Source organism: Gouania willdenowi, chromosome 3, assembly GCF_900634775.1.
Source record: "Gouania willdenowi chromosome 3, fGouWil2.1, whole genome shotgun sequence".
In the NCBI taxonomy this organism is placed as follows: domain Eukaryota; kingdom Metazoa; phylum Chordata; class Actinopteri; order Blenniiformes; family Gobiesocidae; genus Gouania; species Gouania willdenowi.
The window spans coordinates 35,400,992-35,414,868 of record NC_041046.1 but is presented as its reverse complement, the minus strand read 5'-3'; the positions used below and the strand labels follow the sequence as shown (position 1 = coordinate 35,414,868).

Below are 13,877 nucleotides of genomic sequence, written 5' to 3'. Positions count from 1 at the left end.
AATGAATGTTGGTGGTTTAAGCAGTAAAACAAAACTTTTTTGACAGAATTTAGATTTAATCAAATCTGGCAGTTGATAACAGTTTAGTGATGTCTACAATTTACAACGGTAACGATACATTGGTAAAGGTGACATCCAATATGAGCTTTGGACAGAAGGTGTTTAATAGAGGTACAACATATACCAAAAATTAAAGACTATTGGTTTCAATATGGCTAGCACTGATAGTTGAAAAAGCACTCTCATTCTGAACACAACATTCTGTGTTTCTTGTATTTATATACTGTATATATATATATATGTATATATATGACAAATTCAATTGACCAGCTACCTGGAAGTGCAATGATATTGCATTTCTTTGACAAGTTTTGCAGATTGATCAAAGCATTAAAATGTGGTATTACAGGCTCAAAGCCCAAAAAGGCATTTATTATGACAGTTCAAAGCAGTTTTCTGATATTGATAGAGAAATTAAACCCTGTAGCCTTGGAACACATTACCATTATCTTGCATTTTTTGAATTACAAAAAGAAAACATCACAAATCACACTCAGTCACACAAAAAAACCCAACAGGACGAATCCACAACAAATAGATGTCCAACGCTGGTACAAAGTAAGCTGGACTTCAACACTGGCCAGCAAATAATAACTGCAATACATTTAAAAAAAAATAAATGTTCTGCCCTTTCTCCTCCACGCTGGCCTGCACTTCTTAAGCAGAAGCATAAAACTGCTGCTTCTATTTCCAATCAGCCAGCAGCGTTCAGGGACATGAACATCAGGACAGTCACTACCAGAGAAGGCCTAAAGTATTCCTCACTAAGAATCCCTGAAGCTCTGCCCACATCATGCATATGAAGGGAAAGTGAAGAATGATTTGAGCCTTCGTGCAAGCCTGCACATCATCGATCCCCGTGAACACAGCTGTGATAGATGTTCACAGTTTTTCTGCCTGGGCCTTCATCTTCCTCTCCCAAACCTTTTTCTGATCAGAGAAGCCTTGTTTGCCTTTGTTGAAGGAATTTGGTCCCGCAGATGTTGGGGTTTCCCTGAAAACACAGCAGCAAGTCAGGGCTTCCAACAACAACAAAAATATATAGCTTTTTATTAAAAAAAAAAAAAATATTTGTACCTGCCAATATTCTTCATCCTCATCTTTGCCTCTGGAGGCATCTCCTCAGGTTCACTCTACACACAAAAACAAGAGCAGAGTCAGCCAAATACATCAGTTTGTTTTGAAAAGTGGGGGGTGGGTGCTTTTAAGTAAGGCCAGAATAAAATGCATCTGCAGCACTTATTTCATGTTTCATGTGATTGTCATGTACTGAATAAAAACCTTGACAGCTGGGCCAAAACTTTTAATGATTCCCACCCAGGGGCGTGCCAGGGTTGTTGGACCCCATGAAAATAAATCTTACTGGGTCCCAGGCCAGTGGGAAATTTAGATACTGTTTTACTTAAAACTATGCATTTTAATGATGTTTTCGACTATAATTCATTGGTAAGGGAAGCACTGAAAATACAATGAAATTCATTTAGATTCAATTATTTGCTCTATATTCCAAAACAATCTCTTTCTTTCAAAACAAAAAATACATATGTCAAATTTTATGGAATAAGAGAAAAAAGAGAGAAGGGGGCGTTGAGAAACAAAACAAATTAACTTAGTGTGACCAAATACATTGTAAATAAACTGAACTGATGCCTATGGAGTCAGCCTATGGAAACGTGTTGTTAGAAGATGTATTATTATACGTTACGCTGTACTCACATCATCCTCCTCGTTGAAAACTGATGCAAGCCCTGGCTTCTTTGGAGGAAGTGATGGTGCAGGCTCTTTGGGTTTCTATAACACATGGAGGACCAGACAATTCAGGAAAATCACCCACATATCAAATATCCTACATGTCTTATTGTTTCAGATGCATTTGGATCTATTAACAACTAAATTGATCCAATTCTGAATGAGTTTTACTGATAGAACAATGACATTACTAATACTCAGGGGGGGTCTGGCTTCAGAACCTTGAGGCTTAAAAATCTAACCGTGACACAAATGGAGGAAGATTTCCAATTGTGCAGTTAGACATGATGATCTATGTGTCATAATGCAAGAGTGCTGACCAAGACCAAAAGGAGAGCACATATTACCCCTAAAAACCTATTTATTCAGTCTGGCTTTAATGTTTTAATGCTAATTTTAATGTTTTATATTTTAAAAATTGTTCTCTTTTCCGCGTTGTTTTTTTCTCTGACTTATTTTGTTCTCTTTTTAATTATGTGTTAAATTAAATGACTTCTGTGTGCATTAGTCTCTAAACTTTTTTTTAAAATCATTTTTAACTTTTGTCAATCAACATTAGCACATTGCTGTGAACCACTTTGATCTACAATTGAATTTGTAAGACAGGTGCTATACAAATAAAATGTGATTGATTAATTGATATCAGTTCATCACATCTGTTTTCTAAGAATTTTGTCAAATTTTGCTGAAAACCACAAAGTCATGAATTATTTCAAAAATATTTCATCCAGAAAAACAAGCACAAAATGTATATTATCAATTAGGGCTGCTCGATTATAGAAAAAATTATAATCATGATTATTTTAGTCATAATTGAATTCACGATTATTCAAACGATAATTTGTCAACCAAAAAGTTATTTATCTTTTGTACAAAACAATATAAAATATGTATAGTCTTTAAACATAAATAAAATGTGTACCACTGAATTAAACAACTCAAAGTTAGTATTATTAATAGGTGTGTGCCAAGCTTTTATTATTTGTAGATATCTGAAATCGTACAAGTTTGTTTTATTTAGCAAATAGCGTATACAAAATTTAATTTATTATTTTCAAGACAAGTTTTTTTTTTCTCTACATTATTTTTATAATCGTTGGGTGTAATAATTGAATTTGTAATCGAATTTCGATTAATTGCACAGCCCTATTATCAATAAATAGAGATTGAAACGCTCTGAAAACAACCAAATACTGCCTCCTACTGGTAAAGGTACGAATAGCTCTACTGGGTTAATAAAAACGCAACTTGTGGTGATGCACAAAAAACAAGTCTGAGTTGAGAACACATGCTCTAAAATAAATATCTCGTGTCCCAAATTAACATTTTGCTGCAATCAGTGACTGAAATTGTTATTTTGAATCCATGCATTCTGTGTTTACTCACTGATGCTCCCAGCTTGATTGATATGGCGTTTCCTTTCTTGGCCGCCTGGCTGCTCATATTAAAGCCTATTTTGGAGAGTTTGCGAGGGGCTGCAGGCTCTGCTGCGGTCTCCTCTTCATCCTCGGATGATAAATGCTGAGATGTGCGCTTGACCGCTGTCCCTCCTCCTCCCACAGTGCTACAAGAGACAGGCTTAGTTTTCACTCTGCCTCCCTCCTCCAGCGGCCCTGCTTGAGGCAAGACAACTCACCAAGGTGAACAACTGGTTACTGGGAATAAGGACAACTATCAACGTTACCTGTGTGGCTACTAGTACTCAAACGTGTATCAATTAGCTTTATTTTAAGGACACCTGAGGAAGTATTCAATAATTAAAATAAAACAAAACAGATAAAGCAGTAGAGGGGAAATTAACAAAAATAATTATAAGATTCTGCAGAAGATGAAAAAAAATCCCTTTATTAAAATATTTTTATAACCCCAAAAAAAGCACTAGGTAAACCACAGTGGGTGAATAAATAAAGTATGTTTAAACGTTTTATGCATAAAGATATATAGATGTGGCAAAGAGATTAGCAATGTCAATATTCAAGTGCTATTTGCTGACAAGGTCAACAGGTGGTCTAGGGGCCATATGCATCACGTGGTCTAATTTTGTGTGACCCCATAATTAAACAAACACAATGAAAAAAATAACAAACATAAAATTACAAAAATATACACAAAAATAATGGAAGTGTCTCCAAGTACGTAATACATATCCATATACCGGCATTCCATCCGTACGAAAGATGACGTTATTGGAAGTCACGTGACCATTCCGTGCGGTTAGTTTTAATTAGTCCGTAACGCAGTTTAGGGTGAAGGTTAGTTAGTCCGTAACGCGTGTTATTGTTAGTCCGTAACGTAGGTTAGTGTTAGGATTAGTTAGTCCAAAATGTAGGTTAGGATTAGTTAGTCTGCAACGTAGGTTAGGGGTTAGGATTAGTTAGTCTGCAATGTAGGTTAGGGTTAGTTAGTCCAAAACGTAGATTTGGGTTAGTTAGTCCAAAACGTAGATTAGGGTTAGGGTTAGTTAGTCCGTAATGTAAATTAGGGTCAGTCCGTAACGTAGGTTAGTGTTAGGATTAGTTAGTCCAAAACGTAGGTTAGTGTTAGGATTAGTTAGTCCAAAACGTAGGTTAGTGTTAGGATTAGTTAGTCCAAAACGTAGGTTAGGATTAGTTAGTCCAAAATGTAGATTAGGGTTAGTTAGTCCGTAACGTAGGTTAGGGTTAGTTAGTCCGTAATGTGGGCTAGGGTTAGTTAGTCCCTCATGTAAGTTAGGGTTAGTTAGTCCGTAGCGTAGGTTAGGGTTAGTTAGTCTGTAACGTAGGTTAGGGTTAGTATTAATACAAACAGAAGTACAAGTGCGTAGCGTCTCATTGGCCAGTTTAGGTCACATGATAGGTGCACCACGTGATTTAAACTGGCCACTTAGGGGCGTTGCGTGCGGATAGAATGCCGGTATATGGACATGTTACGTATTGACAGCCACTGCCAAAAATGAAATATATGAAATGACTCAAAACATTCAGAATTGCAGAAAAATACCAAAAAAAAAGGAAACAAAAATATACAAAACTGACAACAGAAATAGATACAATTAAACTAAAATTGCTAATGATGATAGATAAAAAATAACTGAACAATTTACAAGATGACAAAATAACTCCAAAAACACACAACAACAAAATTAACAGAAAAGTAAAAACAAACCACAACCCAAAATGACTAAAAACAAACAAAACATGACATGAATATTGATAATGTTGCCCTTGGATCAGACAATCACATTTTTGCGGTTGCCCATCTCTGCTATACACAATAAATGTGATGACAAATTCATTTCTCTAGTCTAAGCCCATGTATTATAGTAGTATAATACTTCTTTATATGAAGAAGTATTAAAGTTTGAGAAACAGTTTTTTTTTGTTCACAAAACACCCAATTTGATTAAAATATCCACCATTGATGCATATTTTCTACTGTTCAGGGTAGTAAATAGTTGATAAATCTACAAATAATCACAGATGAAATTATACTGATAACTGTGTTTGCTTTGACATGCATGTTATAGTACTGTTGTTGGGTCACAGCATTAAAAACTAAATAATTATACAATGATAAACTATACAAGACTAAGTCAAGTGTTTAGTTCACATTGAGCGAAGTTTTTTTTTTAAAATTATGACACATGGTAACTTAATGACAATGCATACACACTCGTTGAACTGTCCCTTTAGCTGCTGAAGCTGCTTTAACTTAAATGTTTACTGGTGTTTGAGAAATATCCAACAATACCAGTACAAGAGATCATTTACGAGGACTGTTTAGATAACGCACATCAACTAATCATACTTTCTATATGCGCACCAGTCCTGCTAACAGTAACTAAAGCTCTGATGAGATACTGTGCACTAGGTTAGCATTAGCTTTAGCTCACATTAGCCCACACAGGTAACGCTAAAGATATCTATCACAAATAAGGGGCAGGTATGTGAGTAACTAGCACATTAAAAAAAAAACAGAATTACATTATTACATGCTCCCGACATATTTAAGGGGTTATTAAAGCAGCATAAATATCACCTCCGTCGTCGCTCTTCTTGTTTTGCTTGTAATCCGCCATGATTTCTTTTACTGAAGCTGCTGTTCCGGTTTTGGCCACTAAATGATATTTGACGCTGCGCTGTTGGTCGAAAACGGAAAGCGTCCTACAAAGAAGAGATTTTTCTTTTTAAAATCAGATTTTATATGGAAACAGCGACATTTTTACAACAATACAGAAAGGAAGACACGAATAAAAAATACGAGTGTGGAAAATTTAAAAATTAAACAGTTTCTTGGTTGAAATCCAACAAATGGGATCAAAATGCAGCGTGTAAGACTTTAGGGAAAAATTCGACCTGTGTGAGCCATATAATCCGTCCCATGGCATGATTTAGAATTAAGTAAAAATGAAAGGGGATGAATTTGCAAAAATTATTATTAGTAGTATTATTTTTTATTTGATTATGTGGACTCCAGTGCGGTTCGTGGCGGTAGAGCGCTAATAAACCGGTTGGAGGACCCATTGAAACAGTTTAAGGCGATACCGTAGAAGAAGACGAAGGTACAGCAACATGAAAACAAGCTTATAAGGTAAACAAAGCAATGCTAAGGGTGAAAGTTTGAGTTTTATGTGTTGGTTTGTTCACATTCTGTTTCGTATTCAACAGAAATGAAACCGTAGCTGGATTTAAATGTCTCTAGAATGAAGGTTTACGCAGTGTTCAGTCTGTTGTTGGCTGGAAGTGTCTCTGCTAAGCTAGCTGATGAATAACAGATGGTGGACTGTGTCAGCAAACCTCACACATTGCTGCATATATTTGTAGTACAGAGGTTTTTAGTCATCTCCTAATGTTAAGTTTGTTGTCATTATGCCATGTGATTTTCTTTCAACCGGTGCGTTTAGTTTTGCTCATATTTAATGATGGGTAAAGAGTTCCTTTGTCACAGCCACTGAAATTGCTCCAAAGTAGGTTCAAAATTAACCATTTCATACTGTAGCTGTAACACAATCTTCATATAATCGTAACAAATACTTATCCCCACCCTTAAAATTACCTAAAATCATTCAAACCTTGTTTATCTCATCATAGGAAACCTTTCTATAAATATATTGTGTTGTTTTTGTGACTGGGACGAAAGGAACTCTTAACACTGATGGTAAAAATGATTCAGTTTTTTTGCTACATGTGTACTCTAAATTAGTCTTGGTCTCTTATAACCGTTCATTCTCTCTCTTTAAAAAAAAAAAAAGGTATTATATTTGTACATTTGTACATTTTCCTGGAGGTGTGCACTTCTATTTAATTAACAGTCTTTTATTTAATTATATGCGTTTTCTTTTCTTTCTTTTCTATGTTTTAATGTTGTTTTTTTTCATTCAAAATATTTCTAAAGCATATATATATATATATACAAATAGACATCAGGTTGTCTATTTGTCCTTAAATTTGATGGGTCTGCAGCTCTGCACTGCAGGGGAAAATGTTTGAGTGAATTTATTCATATTTTATCATCAAGATCTATGGAAAATGATCCATTGAAGTAAATAGCGTAAATTTGATGGGATAATGTGTGGCCAAAGGTACCGTAATTGATTATTAATCAATGGGATGCATACATTTGGACGACAATCATAAAAATATTCTACAATTGAATTGGAGAAAAAAAAAACAATAAATTAGAACTCATTGAAAAAACCTTAATAAATCCAATAAAAACAAACAATATATTTTTAAAGTGCAAAATAACAAGTTGAACTTAAAACACAAGAATGTTCTACTATTGAATAGAATAAATAAGAAATCTCAAAGAAAGTGCTTACAATGGAGATTTTAGATGCAGGCCGATATAATCCAATAAATGAGATATTGAGTATTGATATTGGTCATGTCATAGACGCTTTTGTGCATCGAGTTACTTTCCATTACGTTTTCTATTTGTGACTTTAATGTCTCCAATAATGTTGTCACCTCATCTCTCACAGGCCTCTAAAAGCTTTGTGTAAAAGCAATGCGTCAGTCAGGATGGGGCAGACCTTGTGCATATGCTCCCGTGGCTCCATAACCATTGAAAACAAGAAATATTACTTTGTCCAGAAGCTCGATGAAGGGTAAGTTTATGAATTTGTTGACTCTGAGTATTTTGCGTTTTCTTGTATTTCTTTTAACCTTCATAGGCATTTAAAACAAAGCTTTTAAAAAAAAAAAATCTTTTAATTCACCAAGGTTCACTGATGATCTTTGGGACATGTTTGCTTAATACAATGTCTGACATACTGCATTAAGTCTAAAGATGCGTTCACACTGAACGACTGAAGCAACTCGGTTACATTAAAATCAATGTAAATGATGCAACCTCAAGTTATCTCCCATCAAGCGACGTTATTGCGTGATTTTAGCAACGAGGTCGAGAGCGACCTCGATGCTCAAAGTTGAAAAATTGGAACTTTTTAAGTGACTTCAAGCGACAACTCTCCCGTCCTTCACTGTCTGTAGAGCGGAGGCTGCAGCCCCTCCCTCCTGCTACAGTGCAGTGGAGGGCTGTACAACTTCCTCAAGTTATCAGGGCCAAATTAAAGCGGTTAACTTCTTGAAAACCACAGTAACTACTGATCATAACACATTCTGAGTGAACTCATCCTTTACTATCTCCATAAGTTGATAATTTCAGCCATAAAATCGGAGCACGAGGGAAAAGAAGTGATCAACCTTCTCTCTCTTTCTCTCTACCCTGTCACCGGCTCAACACACACACACACACAAACACACTGTTCCCTGGTGATCACATCACTGAAGCGATGGAACGACCAAAAAGCACCACTATGTGCAAGTGACACATCAGGGGCGATGGAAGCGACTGCAGCGCTACAGTCGCGTTCGGTGTGAACGCACCTTTACATTCACTCATTTGTTGTCACTTTTTCAGTTTTTTTACACTCCAGTTTTGATTATCACACACATAAGAATCTTTTTTTTGTCTGTGTTGCCTCTTCAGTGGGTTCAGTTTTGTGGACCTGGTAGAAGGAGTGAAGGATGGCCGCTTCTTTGCCCTGAAGAGAATCCTGTGCCACGACCGCGAGGGCCGCCATGAGGCCCAAACTGAGGTGGAGATGCATCAGATGTTTAATCACCCCAACATCCTAAACCTGGTTGCACATGCCTTTGTGGATCGTGGAGGGAGGACTGAGGCCTGGTTACTTCTGCCTTACATTAGAGTGAGTTATTTTTGCTGCAGCCTTTGTGAATGTGAACCAAGGCTGAGCTTTTCTCACGTGTCGGTGTGTTGTGCGAACAGAAGGGGAGTTTGTGGAATGTTCTGGAGAAGCTACGAGACAAGGGGAGCCTGATGCCCGAAAGGCAGATTTTAAAAATCTTCCGTGGAATCTGCTCTGGATTAAAGACGATTCACGAAAAAGGCTATGCACACAGGTACATTAACTTTGTTTAATGTTTGCTTTGTGTATGTATTTTTATTCTTATTAACCTAAGATCTGAAAAGAAACATACAGAAAGATAAAGCACTGTACATGATCCTCGTCACTGAATATGCAAATATTAAACACCTGTGTGTGCACATACTGATTGTGCATAATTTCTTAGTTTATTTAGTTTTTTCCTCAAATATGAACAAATGCACTTTAAATATGGATGATCACTCGTGTGAGCTTCTTAGTTTTTCTTTCTTTTTTCTACAGAGATTTGAAGCCAACAAATGTGCTCCTGGATGAGGAAGACAGGCCGATCCTGATGGATCTTGGTTCAATGAACCGTGCCAAGATTGAGGTAAAACACCCACATCTTACAATGTGCACATGGCCTTTTGTATTTTCATGCTAATATTAAGAAATCGCCATAGTTTTAGTGAAAGTTAAGACAAGTGCTTTTCTTTTTATATGTATTCCCACACGCTGCATCATAGTAGACGTTCAGAACCAATTCAGTCTGTGCTGAGTTCTTATAAGATAAGAATACATATCTATATTCTTTATGCTTTTTATAGTATTATATTCTATTTCTATTTAGCCTCTATTATTGTATTCTCATGTTTTTCTCCTTCATTGCACTATTTTTTGGTTGTATTTTGGTTATTCTGTGTTGCCTTCTGTTGTTGTTTTCCTTCCACTTTATCTGAGCTGTCATGACAGTAAATTTCCCCACTGGGAGATCAATGAAGTTACTCTATTACTCTAATATTGAGTGAACAATGTCTTCTGGAGAAGTTCAATATTCAGCCACTAGATGGCAGTGAAACATTTTAAAATCAGCAACCCCAAGCTAATCCATTACTGCAGTGGTTCCCAAACTTTCCACAGTCCCATACCCCTTCACACCTTTAACCTGAAGCCATGTACCCCCTATTCCTGCAAACTTAATAAACATAATGTCATACAAAATGTAGAACTACAGTGAAATTTGTCCCTGATTTTTGCATATCCTACATGATAATAATAATAACTGGAATGTTTGCATTTCCTGAAGAAAATGCTTGTCATCATGCCTTAGCTTAGCATTAACATTAGCTATTTTTGATTCTAGCGTTAACATTATCCTAGCAATAACATTTGCCTAGCATTAACATTGACCTAGCATTAGCTTTAACCTAGCTTTACCATTCGTTGAGCAATAACATTGACCTAGCATTACCCTAGCATGAGCATTGATTTAGCATAATCTTTAACCGAGCATTAGCATTAGCCTAATAATAGCATTAGTCGAACAACATAACATTAGCATTCACTTAGCAGTAGCTTTAACCTACCATTAGCCTAGCATTAGCATTAACCTAGCATAAGCATTAGCTGCGTTATTTATATTCTAGTTTCCAATGTTTAATTTTCACTCATGTACTCCCTATGACAATTTGCCTACCCCAGGGGGTACCCGTACCCCACTTTGTGAACCTAGGCATTACTGCATTATTGTATGTAACACATTGATGTTGGAAGTGAAGAATGTTTTGCAAAGCAAGTTGTTTTTTCTTCTTTTTAGTTCAAAGAGCAATGGTGTGACTGTTCTTGGTTATGTTTGTTATTGCAGGAGTAATTTTGAAATAATTGTGAATGTCTGCCCCCTTAAACATCCATATCTTGCATTTCTGATTGTTAATGTCATATGATTAGTTTTATTAATCCTCAATGTACAGGTTAGGGGTTCCCGAGAGGCCATGACCATACAGGACTGGGCAGCTCAGCGCTGCACTATTTCCTACAGAGCTCCTGAGCTCTTTAATGTGGAGAGCCACTGCATTATAGATGAGCGCACTGACATCTGGGTAAGGTCTGGTCTGGTTGTGGTTTTCCCTCTTAGATTGTCCATGACTAGCAGTTTAGCTTTTTGACAAGTTTATCTTAAAATCCTCAAGATAAAAAAAACTGCTGTTGTTTTTTGATTTGTCTTTGATCTCTTTTGATTCCTGCAGTCACTTGGCTGCGTGCTCTACTGCATGATGATGTTGGAGGGGCCCTATGATCTGGTCTTTCAGAAAGGGGACAGCGTAGCCTTGGCCGTCCAGAATCCAGTCACCATTCCAGCATCCTGCAGGTCAGATCTTAATGTCATGAACTGCTTTTACGACGAAACAAAAACAGGGAGACGTGCTAAGTAGTTTAAAATTAGGGATGTCCCCATACAACTTTCTCCCATCTGATACAATACAGATATGGCAACTTTGGCTACTGTGATCCCATTTTAATATCACGAAATTTCTGGCGACCCCAAAGACCTTTTTTTTTTTATTTGTTTATTATTAGTTTTTGATCGTTTTTTATACTCTGTTACAAATATTATTTAGTTTAGCCAGCAATATGATGCACCAGCTCAGATATTTTTATGTGCTGCAAGTTATTTGAGCATTATTTATATTTAAGAAAGTGAAAGTATAGAATAGATTGTGTTTAAAAAAAAATGAAGAAAAAAAAACAGTTTGAATCTTTTTTTTTAAACTTAAACATAAGAATATTCTTTAATCAGAATAAATAAAAGGATTAATTAGAAAACCCTGAAAACAACTGGATAAATGCTGCTGGATAGACTTTGGAATGAACTGCTTGTATCAGAAATTTTAGATGAAAGCCGATATAATCGATACTCTTTTTTTTTTTTTTTTGCTGATATCGGAACGATATCTGATATCAATGTCGACTTGGGACCAACTTAATTAAAATGTTATAAAATCTACATTTTACATATCTTTAAAACAATAAATGCATGGGCGTGCATGTGCATGTGCATGTGCATGTGCGTGCATGTGCATGTATAACCAAGATAAGGTGAGCACAACACGTCTTTCTGTTACTTATGATTGTTATGTAATTTCTGTATTTACCTTTATTGTTGGTAGTTTCTTTTTTGACTGGTGTGTAGTTGTTGTAAATCGTCTTTGAGTTTTTGAAAAGCGCTTGTAAATAAAATGTATTATTGTTATTATTTTATTCCACTTTAAATTCAAATGTTTGTAAATCACTGAAATAATTGTGTCACCAGCCCCACTAAAGAAGCTCATCACAGCTGTTTGCATCTGGAATCATGATTTCTCAGTTATGACCTAAAGTTTATGACCAAAGGAAAGTCAGTGATGTACTCAGGAAATCAGAAAGTGTTGCTTTGTGTTTTGTGACTGAGATCTCCTTTCATCACATCAGTGGAGAAATCACTCTACTCTACCTCCTCTTTCACTCAGAGTAGAATCACTCCCTGGCATTCCTTCAGGGCCCTCGCCCCCCCTTTTTTTTATTCTGAGCCAAGAAAAAAGACTTTTTGTTTATTGTACTCTAGTGAATCAAATAATGACTCATTGTATTTGGGCAAAACAGCACAGTATTGTAGTGGTTAGCACTGATGCTAAAACAGCAGCCTGGATTTAACCCCCTGTGACATTTCTGTGTGAGCTTTGCATGTAAATAATTTCAATGGTTTGTGTGGGTTTCCAGTTGATGCCCGTTGTCCGTCTGTTTTATTCCCAGTTACTCTGAAGGCCTGAAGATGCTGCTGAGCTCCATCATGGCGTCGAACCCTCAGGAAAGACCAAACATCAGCTGGGTTCTCGACCAGGTCCAGGATCTGCAGAGTCGCAGTCCCAACACTCAAACCAACATGGTCTGATCAGTAAAAGGAACTTTCTGCCTTTTTCCATTAGAAACACTTTCTATTATTTATTGACTGGGTACTGATTCTCACTCTTGAATGCCTTAAGCATTTTCCAACTCTGTGTGGTTTGATCGTGAAACGTAAAGATGTTAGTTTGAATCCAATGCTGCATGTGTGGATTTCAAATGGGTTTCAACATTTAAAAACACAAGGCACCAGTTTTACTGTTACAATCAGTCTTTTATTTGAAAAGAGGAATCAGACTATGGTGATAATTCTAGCTCTTTTTTGAAATATGTTAATTTTTCATTTATTCAGACAACTTTTTCAGGAAATTTACTTTGAAATTTACAGTACTTTGAAATTTACTTTGGTCTCCTACTGTCATAAGGACACATGAAAGCAAACAGAAGATTCTTTGATGCTTTCCTTAGGATATAGCATGTAGGGATACATCAAAGCAATCAGTAGATGCCTCTGACGAAGACTGGCAGTTGGCAGTCGAAACTTGTCAGGAGATCAAAGTAAATATCTCCTGAAAAATGTTGTCTGAATAAATGCAACCTTAACATATTAGACCATTGTTTTTCCAACCCTGGGGTCGTGGCCCCATGCAGGGTCACCTAAAAATTAAATGGGGTCACCTGGATTGGGTTAGAAATAATTACTGATTGAAAATATATATATATATATATTTTTTTTTTTAATTATTCCTTTCCAAATTTAAACATAACACAATCTTAAACAACTGTATTCTATACTATCACTTTCTCAAATAAAAATGGAATTAAAATAAAATGCAGAATAAAGAAAATAAGAAATAGAAAAAAACAGTATAAAGCACCTGAGCTGGTGTTTGTTGTCACTTTGTGCACTAATCCTGAGTACTCTGTATTTGTTACACAGTTTAACAAACATGATCAAAAACGAATTCTAGAAAAAACTCTTTGAGGTCGCCAGAAATTTGTGATATAAAAATGGGGTCACGATCCAAAAATGATTGAG

At 36.1% G+C, this 13,877-nt stretch overlaps 2 protein-coding genes across 3 annotated transcripts; one reads left to right on the top strand and one right to left on the bottom strand.

The window, feature by feature from the left end:
- Positions 1–35: 35 nt before the first annotated feature.
- On the bottom strand, positions 36–5,894 carry pcnp (PEST proteolytic signal containing nuclear protein). Of its 2 annotated transcripts, none has more exons than XM_028443321.1 (5): positions 5,827–5,894; positions 3,196–3,422; positions 1,777–1,851; positions 1,138–1,193; positions 36–1,054 (listed from the first exon to the last, which is right to left on the bottom strand). In XM_028443321.1, exons 1-5 carry the CDS (start codon positions 5,864–5,866, stop codon positions 943–945), a joined length of 510 nt encoding a protein of 169 aa, XP_028299122.1. In that variant the 5' UTR covers positions 5,867–5,894; the 3' UTR covers positions 36–942. The 2 variants fall into 2 exon arrangements, with proteins under 2 accessions (XP_028299122.1, XP_028299121.1); XM_028443320.1 differs by having other exon boundaries at positions 3,196–3,425; positions 5,827–5,892.
- A 359-nt stretch (positions 5,895–6,253) lies between these two features.
- stk16 (serine/threonine kinase 16) lies at positions 6,254–13,271 on the top strand. The gene is made up of 8 exons (XM_028439111.1): positions 6,254–6,378; positions 7,772–7,897; positions 8,782–9,001; positions 9,082–9,215; positions 9,482–9,569; positions 10,930–11,058; positions 11,206–11,327; positions 12,749–13,271. The coding sequence occupies exons 2-8, from the start codon at positions 7,812–7,814 to the stop codon at positions 12,885–12,887; spliced, it is 918 nt and encodes a 305-aa protein (XP_028294912.1). The 5' UTR covers positions 6,254–6,378; positions 7,772–7,811; the 3' UTR covers positions 12,888–13,271.
- The last annotated feature ends 606 nt before the right edge of the window (positions 13,272–13,877 follow it).